General features: G+C 51.9%; 1 protein-coding gene across 1 annotated transcript; it reads right to left on the bottom strand.

Annotated features, from left to right (window-relative positions):
- Positions 1-3,052: 3,052 nt before the first annotated feature.
- Positions 3,053-10,954, bottom strand: LOC141927013 (adiponectin-like). The gene is made up of 5 exons (XM_074833622.1): positions 10,937-10,954; positions 9,585-9,801; positions 8,017-8,087; positions 4,584-4,803; positions 3,053-4,176 (listed from the first exon to the last, which is right to left on the bottom strand). The coding sequence occupies exons 4-5, from the start codon at positions 4,792-4,794 to the stop codon at positions 3,650-3,652; spliced, it is 738 nt and encodes a 245-aa protein (XP_074689723.1). The 5' UTR covers positions 4,795-4,803; positions 8,017-8,087; positions 9,585-9,801; positions 10,937-10,954; the 3' UTR covers positions 3,053-3,649.
- Between the last annotated feature and the right edge of the window lie 770 nt (positions 10,955-11,724).

Here is an 11,724-nt window from a genome sequence, read left to right on the forward strand (position 1 = left end):
AGCCAGTCTAAACCTTCCCTGGCACAACCTGAGGCCGTTACTTCTTGTCCTGTCGCTTGATACTTGGTTAATGAGAGTCATCCCCAGCTCTCTGCAACCTCCTTTCAGGTAGTTGTAGAGGGCGATGAGGTCTCCCCTCAGCCTCCTCTTCTCCAGACTAAACAACCCCAGTTCCTTCAGACGCTCCCCATCAGACCTGTGCTCCAGACCCTTCACCAGCTTCGTTGCCCTTCTCTGGACACGCTCGAGTCATTCAATGCCCTTTTTGTAGTGAGGGGCCCAAAACTGAACACAGTAATTGAGGTGTGGCCTCACCAGTGCCGAGTACTATTGTACGCTATTGCTGATGCAAGCCAGGATACCACCGGCCTTCTTGGCCACCTGGGCACACTGCTGGCTCATGTTCAGCTGGCACTTGCCATAGGGGAGAGCTGGGAGGGGGCAGATTGCTGCTCCTGAGGGCACAAAGTGGCTTTCTGGGTGGGTGGTGGCTTAAACTGTGATTTGGTGGCTGCTAGGGAGGTCAGCATGTGTGCCTCTTTAAATGAGCTCTGGAGAGCAAGAATCTTAACAGAGATTTGAGGGGAAAGACTTCATAAAATAGTCCAGATACCTAAAGGGAGGGCTTTGACCCCTATTTCCATGCAGTGGGAGCTTGCCTCGTTCACAGTCTGCTGCCTGGGCTGGGCTAACTGGGGGGCTGGCTTGTTGTTTGCTGGTTTGTTGAGGTGCTTGGCTGGGACATGCATGAGCGATGCAGGTACCCTGTGTGGAGCACGCTTGTCTGAGTGGGGAGCTGGGACGAAGATGGTCTCTGCACACACAGCCTGGAGAGTGACTATCAAAATGAAGCTGTCTTTCAGCATTCCTGGCTGTGAGAAGGAGGAGAAGCCGGTGCACAGAACATCAGTGTCTTAATGGCTTTCTTTAAAACTTTCCCCAAGTGCTTTGTCCTACTGTGTTTTCAGGGGTTTCTTTCTTGATAAAACAGACAGCCTTGAAAGGGTGTGCTGTTCTTAAGCAGGAAATCTCTTCATGACCAGGATTTTAGCCTGGGACGCAAACCATGAGGTTTAACCCCTTAAAGTGTGTTTGAAAATGTCCTGTAAAGACAGAAGTCCCTTCTGTGGTTTGGGAGGAGAGGAGGCTTCCCCCGGAGCTGCTTTGCTGCCCTCCTGCCCTGAGTTACTGCATACACAAATACGCTTAAGGGCAGATCCTGCATGAACTGGGCTGCCCCCTCCTTCACGCATCCTTGTTGCTTACAGAGGCAAGAGTACTTGTGCTCCTCATCATAGCATCTGTTTTACATATGAGTCGCCATGGTTGTGTTTGGAGTGTTGGGCAGGGTTTGGGAGAGGTCACTTTCTCAACATGTTTATGTGAGAGACCTGCTGCAAGTGGAAGACCACGTGCTGTGTCATGCACTGGTGGGAGCAGGTGGGGAGGAAAACAGAAATGAGGTCCCCGTGCCAGCCCCCACAGTGAGAGAGTGTGGGGTGGCTCGCCAGCCCAGTGACTGAGGAACAAGTAGGGTGCTTTTGAGGGAAGGCATGTTCCTGTTTATTTGTCTCTATTTTTGGTGGCACAAACATGTCCCCCGGCAATGACTCCTGCCCCGACAGTGAGGTGTCAGCGCTGCAGCTCCCCGGGGCTGGAGCCAGAGCCCCCAAACAGCTCCGGTGCCAAACCGCTGCTCGATGGTCCTGGGGAGGGTTTTCCCAGGTCTCTGAATCCAGCATTATCAGATTGAGCATGAGTTTGGCCCTTGCTAAATCTAATATGCTTGAAGCCTCCTGGGCCAGGGAAGGCCCTCTCTCTGGCTGGCCAGTCAGGGTGGATTCAGGCACAGTGGTTTTGGGGAAACAGTCTGGAAACCAGAGCTCATCTTATCCAGAAAGGAGGCAACACTGTGTGAGGTGGTGAGATGCTGAAGCTCTGATGAAAGCTAGAGGGTGGGGAGTTCCTTGGGAAAGCAAAACCACGGTTTCCCTGTGTGTGCCAGCACAGGGTGCCCCCATCTTGCTGGGGAAAAAAAAAGAATAAAATTTCCTGGTCTGCCTGGTGAAACTAAGGGAACGTCCCTCTCTTCAAATCCTTCCCGACGATGCATACAAAGATGTGGAGCATTCTCACTGAGAGAGTATTTTATTGTTGTTATTATTTATAATGTGGTCATTCACTGGTGTGTAGAAAATGCTGGTGTTGGAAGGAATTTCATTTGAAGCTCTTAATGCTGTTTTTTGCTTGTAATAACGCATTAGCTCTGATCTGTGTTAGCTTAATGAGAGTCTTCTTTGAACATATCTGAGAAACCATCAAATCCTCTGTTAGCTAAAAGTCAGGCAAGCTCCTTGGAGAGCAGTTTGATGGGATTGCTACTAATCCCAGCCTTAATACTCTTCCCCCATGAAGGTAACCGTGCCAAGAGCTGGGGCAGGTCCTGAGGGTGTTCATCCCAGAAGCCCACTCAACGTGGGAGGTTGCACTAGCACTTGAAGCTCTGCCCAGCTGGTGTGCAAACCACTGCGTATGACACGTTTATGGTATGAAAAAGTAGAAACATGGTTGCTAGATCTCAACTTCTGACTGCACTTGAGAGCTATTCAGGGGGGAGACGGGACAGGAGCCTGCCAGCTTGCGGATGGGAACTGGCAGATGCTGCTCGTGTGCCCCATCCAGTGGCCTCTGGGCTGAACAAGTACTCATGCCATCACTTCCAGTGCCAGGTGAGTGATCTGGCAAGGGACACCTCCACCCTGAGGTCCCCTCTGACCAGGAGCCTTGAGGGCCCTTCTGCTCCCCGGTCAGGTGTCGTGTTTGCAGGGGAGCTGCTGGCTTTTCTGAGCATTACAACTGTGTGGCCAACACATCTGTGATCACTTTGGGACCCCGAAGGTCAATGGGCCGCTTTTGTTGTGTGGCCTCCCTGGCGTTCGTAAGGCTTTTCAGATAAATCAAGAGAGATTCCTGCCCTAAACGAGCATGCTGTCTACATGAGCGATAACGGTAGGGGATAAACATAAAAGGAAAATCAAAGGATTAAGATCAATGAAAGTTAATAATATGAATATATTCAAAGATCTGGGCTGAAGGAGGGAGACAACAAACCATGGGTGGAAGTCAAAGGCCCTACTAAGACAGGGAGATATGATGGAGCCATCTGTTCCAGCTGAAAGCAAGAGCAGAGATGGCTTTCATGGATAGTCTTCTTCCTCTTCTACTGAAATTGTAAAAAGTTGGCTAAAATGTGTACCATTGGTTTAAATGAATTCAGGTGGTTGAAAAGGGGAAATTTAGAATGTGATATTGAAATGTAACCAATTTTTCTCTTACCACTTCTAAATTTAAAGAAAATTTAGGTCATCTTGAGAGTTGCTCTGTGATGATGTGGTGGGAGTGTGGTTTGACTTTGAGCCCAGGTTTCCACGCGGAGAGCAAGAGCAGAGGTAGGAGTGAACTCTTGGTCCCATGGAAGTCACTTATGTATAACCTCACTGACTGCACAGGAGACAGGGTCCACCCTTGGCAATTGTTGCCCCTGCAAGAGGCAATTTTCTGGTAAATACAGTATAGCTATAGCGCCAGTGCCCCAGGACGCCGTCCAGGGTTAAGCCACCTGATCCCTCCCCATGCAGCACCCCCTGCTTTAATGGACGTCTGGGTCTGGGTACAGGAGGAAGCCCATGAAAGTGGAATCATTGATGTTGTCGGCGTAGACACCGTTGTTGTCCCCCTCCCCATACACCTGAAGCCAGACCTCATCCCCAGCGCTGAGGTGCAGCAAGATGGAGCCGCTTGCTTGGTCTACGTTGTTCTTCTGGAACTGGTCGTAGGTGAAGATCACCGCCTTGTCCTTCTTGTAGAGGCTGACCTTGACGTCCGACAGGTAGACCGTCAGGTGGTAGGCGAAGTAGTACGTGCCGGGGATGTTGCAGAGGAACTTGCCAGTGCTGGCGTCGTAGTGGCTCTGCTCGTTGTAGAAGATCTTGCTGAAGCGGATGGGGACGTTGGGGTGGGGGGCTCGCTCCGTCAGCCCCACACTGAAGGCGGAGCGGTAGACGAAAGCACCTTCACCCTTCTCCCCCTTCTGCCCTGGGTATCCAGCTGATCCTCGTGGTCCATCCCGCCCTGGGATTCCTATTTCTCCTTGTTCACCTTTGGGACCTTGCATACCTGGGGGACAGAGTTGGGATGGGGAGTTGTGTTTGCACTGTGCTGTAGGCTGCTACCCACCAGCCTGAAACACAGAGGGGGCTGTGACATGGGGATCTGCTCAGCAGCACGGAGCTGAGGAATGACCTCACCCCCACCCATGTGCTGAGACAGCGAGTGCAAAGCCTGCTCACCCCCTGGCTGCCTGTAGAGCTGCCAAGAGCAGCATGTCTGAAAAAACACCATTAATTGGGAAAACAACCACCAGACCAAACTGTTTGACTTGGGCTGTGGAAGCGCTGTCCCTGGAGATACTCAAATGGCACCTGGACAAAGATCAGGCATGGACGCACTAGATGTGAGACCTGCCAGGGATGGGCTGGGGGCTGGGGCTGCCCACAGGCTCCAGCACCCTGTTCCTCACCAACCTGTCTCTCCTTTCTCTCCCTTTAGTCCGTCTTTTCCATCTTTCCCATCCCGGCCAGGGAGCCCGTTGTGGCCGGGGTAGCCGGGAGCTCCTCCCATCCAGTTGGCACACGGCGTTTTGGGGTCGGGTTGGACGTCCTGGGCAGCCACCTCTGTGCAGTGGGGGGCCACCAGCAGCAGCGAGCAAAGGAGGAAGCCTGCTGGGCCCCTCATCGTCGGTTCCTGATGTGGACAATCACTTAAAGGTTAATAGGAAGAAAAAATAGTCAACAAAGCCCCCACCCCTGAGTAAGGGAGAGGCACAGAGGCAAGACTGACGTTTCAATCGAGATATCCAAAGGAAAGCAACTGTGCTCGCCCCAAGGGCCCCTCCACATCCAGCTGGTGTGAGCTCCATGACCCAAGCAGGGATGGGGCCCCCGGGAGCAGCGTGGACCTCAGCCCGGGAGCACATCCCGTGCGGAGAGGAACAAACGCCAGAGTTACCCCCTGGCACTCGCAGGCTCTGTGCTCGGGCACAGATGGAGCTTGGGACCAAGCACGGCAGATGCCGGGGTATCTGTGGCTGATTTCTTTGCAAAGCTCTGCTCAATTAGCCACGATCCACTGTGACTTCTGCCCAGCTGAGCCAACACCTGATTGAAACTACAGGTCTGGCAGAGCCTGTCTCAAAAAACCTCAAAAGCCTTTACGCTGAGCAGGTGGTTTATGGCTGCACGGACAGCCTGCTAACCTGGGTCTGTGTAACGTGAACAGAAGCTACAGCCAGGCTTTCCATCTCCTCTGAGCGACCGCATGAAATTATGATACCCTTTTTTTTCCACCTGAATTATGTTTCTGGACTATGGGAGGAAAAGTTGCGCAGTGTTTAGGTACTGTAGGGTTGTATTTTTCTTTAATCTAGTTGCTTTGCTGGTCTGAGCTCCCCAGAACCAGGTTGGTGGTGACACCCTACGGCCAGCCTGGGGCCATGTTCTGATGCTCCCAGAAATCAGTGGGACCTTGGTGGGCTTTGGGTCAGGCTTTTAGGAAACGGATATTTTAAAATGACTGTGGTTCTGTGATACTGCTCACCAGGCAGAGATTATACCCTGGAACAGTAAAGGTATGCTGTTATGAGGGTTGTTAAGTGGCTTAATAGGCGATAAAAAGTGAATGGCATCATGGCCGTTAGAGTCTCTTAGCTCTGTAATTTCCAAGAAAAATAGTATTTCAGAGCAGTTCCTTTGCAGGGTGATTTTCCTAGGCAAGCTAGTTAAATGTCGTATTTTAAATAATGTCTTATTAGTTCTCGTGTAATTGCTTCAAAGGAAATGAAGTAAAGGTGCACATTTTGGTGGGTGTAGAGTTACTTTTCTTCACAGTAGCTGGTATGGGGCTGTGTTTTGGATTTGTGCTGGTAACAGTGTTGATAACACAGGGATGTTTTAGCCGTTGCTGAGCAGTGCTCACACAGAGCCAAGGCTTTTCTGCTCCTCACCCCCACCACCAGCGAGGAGGCTGGGGGTGCACAAGGAGCTGGGAGGGGGCACAGCCGGGACAGCTGACCCCAGCTGACCCCAGGGATATCCCAGACCATCTGGTGTCAGCTCAGCATAGAAAGCTGGGGAAAGGTTGGCGGGGGGGCCGCTGCTCGGGGCGTGGCTGGGCATCGGTCTGTTGGTGACGAGCAATTGCTTTCATTTGCATCACTTGTCTTTCTTGGGGTTTGTTTCTCTCTGTTTGTTTCTTTTTCATTACGATCTATTATTATTATTACTACTATTGTATTTCAGTTATCCAACTGTTCTTGCCTCAACCCATGATTTTTCTCACTTTTACCCTTCCCATTCTCTTTCCCCCATCCTGCTGGGGGAGGGTGAGCACGGGGCTGTGTGGTGCTTAGTTGCTGGCTGGGGTTAAACCACGTCAGTGTTCCTGCGTCTCTGCGCTTTGGGAAGCGAAATGCCCCTTTGCAACAAGGGATGTAGCCGCTGTCCATGAACCAGGGTGGACCAGTGAAACAGATGTCTGTAAATCCTAAAAGTGGCTTGGTTTGGCAAGCGAGGGTGTGCCTGTTTGGGCACACTGCAACATGGCCAGTTTGCCATGTCCCAGGGGAGGGCAGTAAGCAGAGGGACCCCTGTCCCTCAGGCCGGGTCCCCTCTGGCGCAGCTACACGCAGGCACCCCTCCCAGACCAGCACAGGCTGTCTGGGGCCATCTAACTGTGTGAAAACATGCTAGTGTTCAACAAAAACCTGCCTCAAAACTGCGTTTCTTGAGCTGTGTTTTGGTGATTTTGTTGAGGTTAGTTCCACTTTCTCATAGGCTGCCCAGAACTCAAATATCATTAAAATTTTAGCAACATGTGCCCCAGAGTCAGGTTGTCTGCTAGTGCAAAATAAAACCCTCCTGTAAGGTCAAAACCGGTGCAAATTTGAGGCAGCCCAAAGCAGGGCTGCAGGGAGCTTTCCTGGCCTCTGCCCATCCAGGTTGCTCTGAAGGGCTCGAGGCGATGCCCATCCCATTCATCCCTGGGCGGCTCTTCACTGCAGGTACATTACACAATGTAGTTTTCTCATTGTCCTAAGAAACATGTTGTGATATGAAATAGAAAACTACTTCTTTTGATACAGTTTGCCTTGGTCACAGGCGGTTTGCTTGTTTGAGAAACAAAGTAATTCTCTGGCATAAGTATGTCTTACAAAGGGAAAGTTTTAAGCTATATTAAAAGCTCGTATGCATTATATGAAGCTTATTCATTTATCAGCAGAAATCAGCATATCATGCATAAGAACAATGCCATTCATAAGTGCTACATAGTGATTCAGACCGTGATTCAAATTTAAATTTCACATACCACTGTATAAACATATTTATATTTATATATCTGTTTAAAAAGCCCACAGCATTTTGCTTAAAACACACAACAAACAATTCATCTGTTTTCCAACTCCAGTATTTTCTTCAAAGGGTATTAACCAGGGGTTTGGCTTATGTTGGTCACTTTTCCTTTTTGTAATTACTTGTAACCTAGTTTTTGCTGACATTCCAGCAGTGACTTCGTCCAGGGAGCTCGCACCTCAAATCTGGGTGGTGCATGTTGCGGCTCAGGGAGATTTGGGGCAAACCCAACCTTCCCAGGAGTCTCTGAGGACGGAGGTGAATCGAAAGGTACCAGTGCAGTTATAGCCATGTGGTTTTTCACTGTTGTTCCTGACTACTTTTGATTTAGGAGTTTTGATCTCAAAATAGCGTTTCCAAAACGGAGGGTATGAATCTAAGGGAGATCGGCTATTCCTGGTTTAACATACTCGCTGGCTATTCTGAGAATAACTCCCTTTCCTTTCTTAAAGGAAACGTCTTGCAAACAGAAAAGTTCTGTCTGTGCGATTCAGCCCAATAGAAGAGAAAATCCTGAACTTAGGAAGAGGAAAAAAAAGATCATGCTTACCAGCTGCTTTGAGTCCTAGTTGGCTTGCTGCAGTCTTGTCAGCAATGAAGTCTGGCTACACATCGCTATCCCTAAGGGCACGGGGAGCTGTCAGCTCAGACACTGCATTTTCCATTTGCTATTGCGCATGCTGACCTCAAACTTGGGTTTTCCCATTAATTTTTCCTGGCCATCGTTTAAGTTTTGGGCCACTTATATAATCCGGTCACACTGGGATATCTTGCAAAGATAGCCTTAACGGGGAAAAGGTGGGTTTGGGAATTTGGTAGGAAGTGAAGGAGCAATGGTTTGCTGGAGAAGCCCATGTGAATGCCCGCTCGTCCAGGGCTGGGCTTGTACAGCACAGGCAGCTGCTCTGTGTAAAGTGGGGAATGTTGTTAGCAGCTGGTGGAGAAAGTGTGTCTACAGCCTTGCATTAAAGCACTCAAATGGTGCTTTTTCAGCATGTTAGTAGATGAATTATTGTGTGAGAAGTTTTGGCTTCTCATTCAATGGCAGGAGCCGTTCCTGCCTGGAGGCTGCTGCTGCACCAAAGAAGGGCAAAGCTGCCCGAGGGGAAGGGCAGCGCTGGGCCAAGAGTTTTGTCTTAAGCCAAGCAAGCACGTGCCAGCGCTATTGTAAATCATTGGATTGATCTCAGCCGTATGGATGGCTTTCAACCTATCACACGTTTTGGCTTTAGGTCAAAAGAAAGTCTTTATTTCCCTGTGTCTCTTTCCTTCCAAAATGGAGGTTGAACCTTGGAGAGCAGAGGCTTTCCTATCCAGCGCTCTGGGGCAGTTCAAGATTAGCTAGACGGGACCTTGGCAAACCTAGGCTCACAAAATCAGACCAGGAAAAACAGTGTGATGTGTGTTGTTGGAACGGGGCATGGGGAGCTGCTGTCATTGGGAGAGGGGAAACTCATCCAAGTGAAGGTCAGCAGGACAGTATCCTGAATTACTGAGTTGTTGTAAAGACCTGGCTGTCTGGAAGGCCTAAAAGGATGTATAAATGAACACGGAAATAGTTTCTTATATGTAGTGCTTGGAGTCAGCAAGGGTGAATTTCAAAGTCCCAGGGAGAAGGGTGCCGAGGGGAGGAGCCGCAGGATGGCTGCTCGCTGCCTGCCTTAATTTGGTCAAGCCCTTAGTGTTCAGCATTTGAGAAATTTGATTATTTTTTTTTTCCTTTGGATGATGGTTTTTTCCACGCAATGATGAGACTTAAAACAATCCTCATGCAACTCCAGTAGAATATGACAGAGATCTGTTTGAATCTGTTGTTTTCTTATAAATGTGATTTGCCAGAGCCATGTGTGTGTGTTTGTGTGTGTGTGATGCCAATGTTTCTGTCCAAGTCTTGTCTCCTGAGCAATGAATGGAGGAGCAGGATCTTGGAGAGAGGAACTTTTGTTGCGGTGGGGACGGGAGGTTTTTGCCTGCCTGTGCCTGGGATTTGAGCAAAACAAGGCTGTTTTCCCTGCCAACTCTCGGCTTGAACCCCAAAATGCATGATTGGGGTATTTATGAGGCTGCCAGGATTTGAAAATTGCACCTGACATGTTTAATAGGTAGTGCTGCAATTACCTCATGGCCTTTCAATTCAGTTGTTAGGAAGAGAGCACAGTGATAAATCTTTCAGTGATCCATCAGGCACCCTCCCAAACGTTATCCCTGCCTCCCAGAAGAGGGGGTGGAAGTTTGTCTCTGGGGGTACAACCAGCTGATCCGACCCCTGACGCACTCGCTGTGGCTCTGTTGTCTTAGACACTTGGTTTGCAGGTTGGTGCTGGCTCCTGTTCCGCTGCAGAGGGAGATAGCGTACAATGCGGTGAGTGACTTCTGGCCACCGTGGAGCCCAGCCCATGGGAACCCTTGTCGCCCTGGTTGTCCCTTCCCGAGGCTGCTGTGCCCTCCCCAGCCCCGGGGCTGGGGCCCCTCCGCCGGGAGCTGCCCCCTGCCCTGCCCTGGCTCTCTGTCCCTCCGGGACGCCTGGCCCTTCCCTCGGCTTTCCACTGGCCCTGGATACCGCACGTCCCAGAAACAACGCACATTCCCCACTCTGCTAAAAATGGCAAGAACTGTTGATGCCATTTAGCGGGCTGGCTGACAGGCTGTTACACGCTATTCTGGTGCTGCCCAAGGCTGTGCGCCGCGGAGGGACCGCAGCCTCCCCGCCAGGGATGCTGCTGGCTCTGTCCCGGGCCCCGCGGGCAGCCCCGGCCGAGCGGCTCACCCCTCTGCTTCCACCCGGCGAGTCCGCTCCTGCTGCCGGACAGACCCCGTGCCTGGCCCCGCCGCTGCCCCACGGGCCCCCGCATCGGGTGCCAGATGGTGGCGAGTGCTGAGGAGCCAACTCCAAAGAAAAAGCAGTGAAATGGCCGTGAGTGCCAGTGCTGCCATCAGCGAGGACCCCGGTCACAGCCTGCAGATTCTCCCTGATCCCAGGCATCCTCGTGTTCCCAAACCCTTCCCCGTACAGCGTTGTACTTCCCTCTAGTGGCTAATTATTACTGGGGAAGAGGAGCTCTGTCCCTGCGGGCAGACTGGAGGGGCCAGCCAGGTCCTGTGTGCCCCTGGGGGCTGCTCAGCCCCTTCTCCAGCGGCCTGGCTGCTGTGGGGTCTGCCATGACGGTGGGCGCACCTATTGCGGCGTCATTGGGCTGCTGCAGCCATTCGTGTCCCCCATGGTGCCGGCGGGGAGGCACGAGGGCCAAGGGCACAGCACGTGGTGACGCCATGCCTGTTACAGGCTCATGGACCCTGATGTTCCCACTGGATTTTCCTACGTGGGTGCAGGGAGGCGGCTTAGGGCTGGGGCCAGGCAGACCTGGCCACAGTGAGCAGTGGCCAAGGAGGGCTGTGCGGGTGTGGTGCAGGGCAGGGCTCTGTGGGGCCATGTGGAAGCTGAGCCGGGCTGTGCGTGGTGGGTCACTCACCAAGGTGATGGTAGCGCAGGTCAGGTGGTGGAAGAGACAGGAGCCCCATGGGTGCACGCTATGGTGGGGATGCTGAGCCAGTGTTTGGGGGCCACCAGAAGCCAGCAGCCAGGAGGGGACACACCCTGCTCAGCTGGTCAGGGGGAGACCTGGCCCTCCCCCGGGTGCAGGACCACGGGGGCTGCCTGAGACACTTTGCCTCATGAATCTGGTCCACTTCTCTGCCGCAGTGTTACCAATTTCTCAGCCCGTTTCACATGGACAAATGGGCTCTTTTCTTCCCTGAAATGGGCAGCTCGGGCAGAACAGCTCCTTGCCAGGCTTGAGCAACAGCATGTTTTTCTTCTCTGTGATCGCAAATAAACTTTTCTGGCCTCAGGGGATCCCAGTTTGGCTCCCGGCGAGGGATCTTGGCACAGCAAGGTTTCTCATGCCGAAAGGGACATTGAAACATATTTGTTCAGGAAACAAGGCCCTGTAAATACTGCTCAAAGGTCCTTTTATTAATGTTATAGCTGTTCCCAGGGTGCTCGTTTCTGCGCTGCAAGTCCAGGGTGCTGCTTTGGCCTCCTCAGGCTGCGCCAGGGAAACGCAGCCAAGGGCCTGTGCAGGGGGTTATGCACGACTCCGTCCAGCTCCCCTCCGCTCTCACACCAAGTCGCAGCTGAGCCAGGTACTGGCTTCTTTTAGCACAGGCTGGTCTTGTTTTGGGGCTCATTCTGGGCTGGGAAGAGGCCAGGCAGGGAACAGAATAGCAACCTCAGTGATCTGGTATGCGGAGCACTCCC

The sequence above is a fragment of the Strix aluco genome, chromosome 9 (genome assembly GCF_031877795.1).
Source record: "Strix aluco isolate bStrAlu1 chromosome 9, bStrAlu1.hap1, whole genome shotgun sequence".
In the NCBI taxonomy this organism is placed as follows: domain Eukaryota; kingdom Metazoa; phylum Chordata; class Aves; order Strigiformes; family Strigidae; genus Strix; species Strix aluco.

Bases quoted from the DNA above. Each gene is read 5' to 3' on its own strand.
- LOC141927013 (XM_074833622.1), bottom strand. From the start codon at position 4,794: ATGAGGGGCCCAGCAGGCTTCCTCCTTTGCTCGCTGCTGCTGGTGGCC. The intron at 4,177-4,583 runs GTTGGTGAGGAA...TCTGTCCCCCAG, and splicing joins GGGAGAGAAAGGAGAGACAG to GTATGCAAGGTCCCAAAGGT.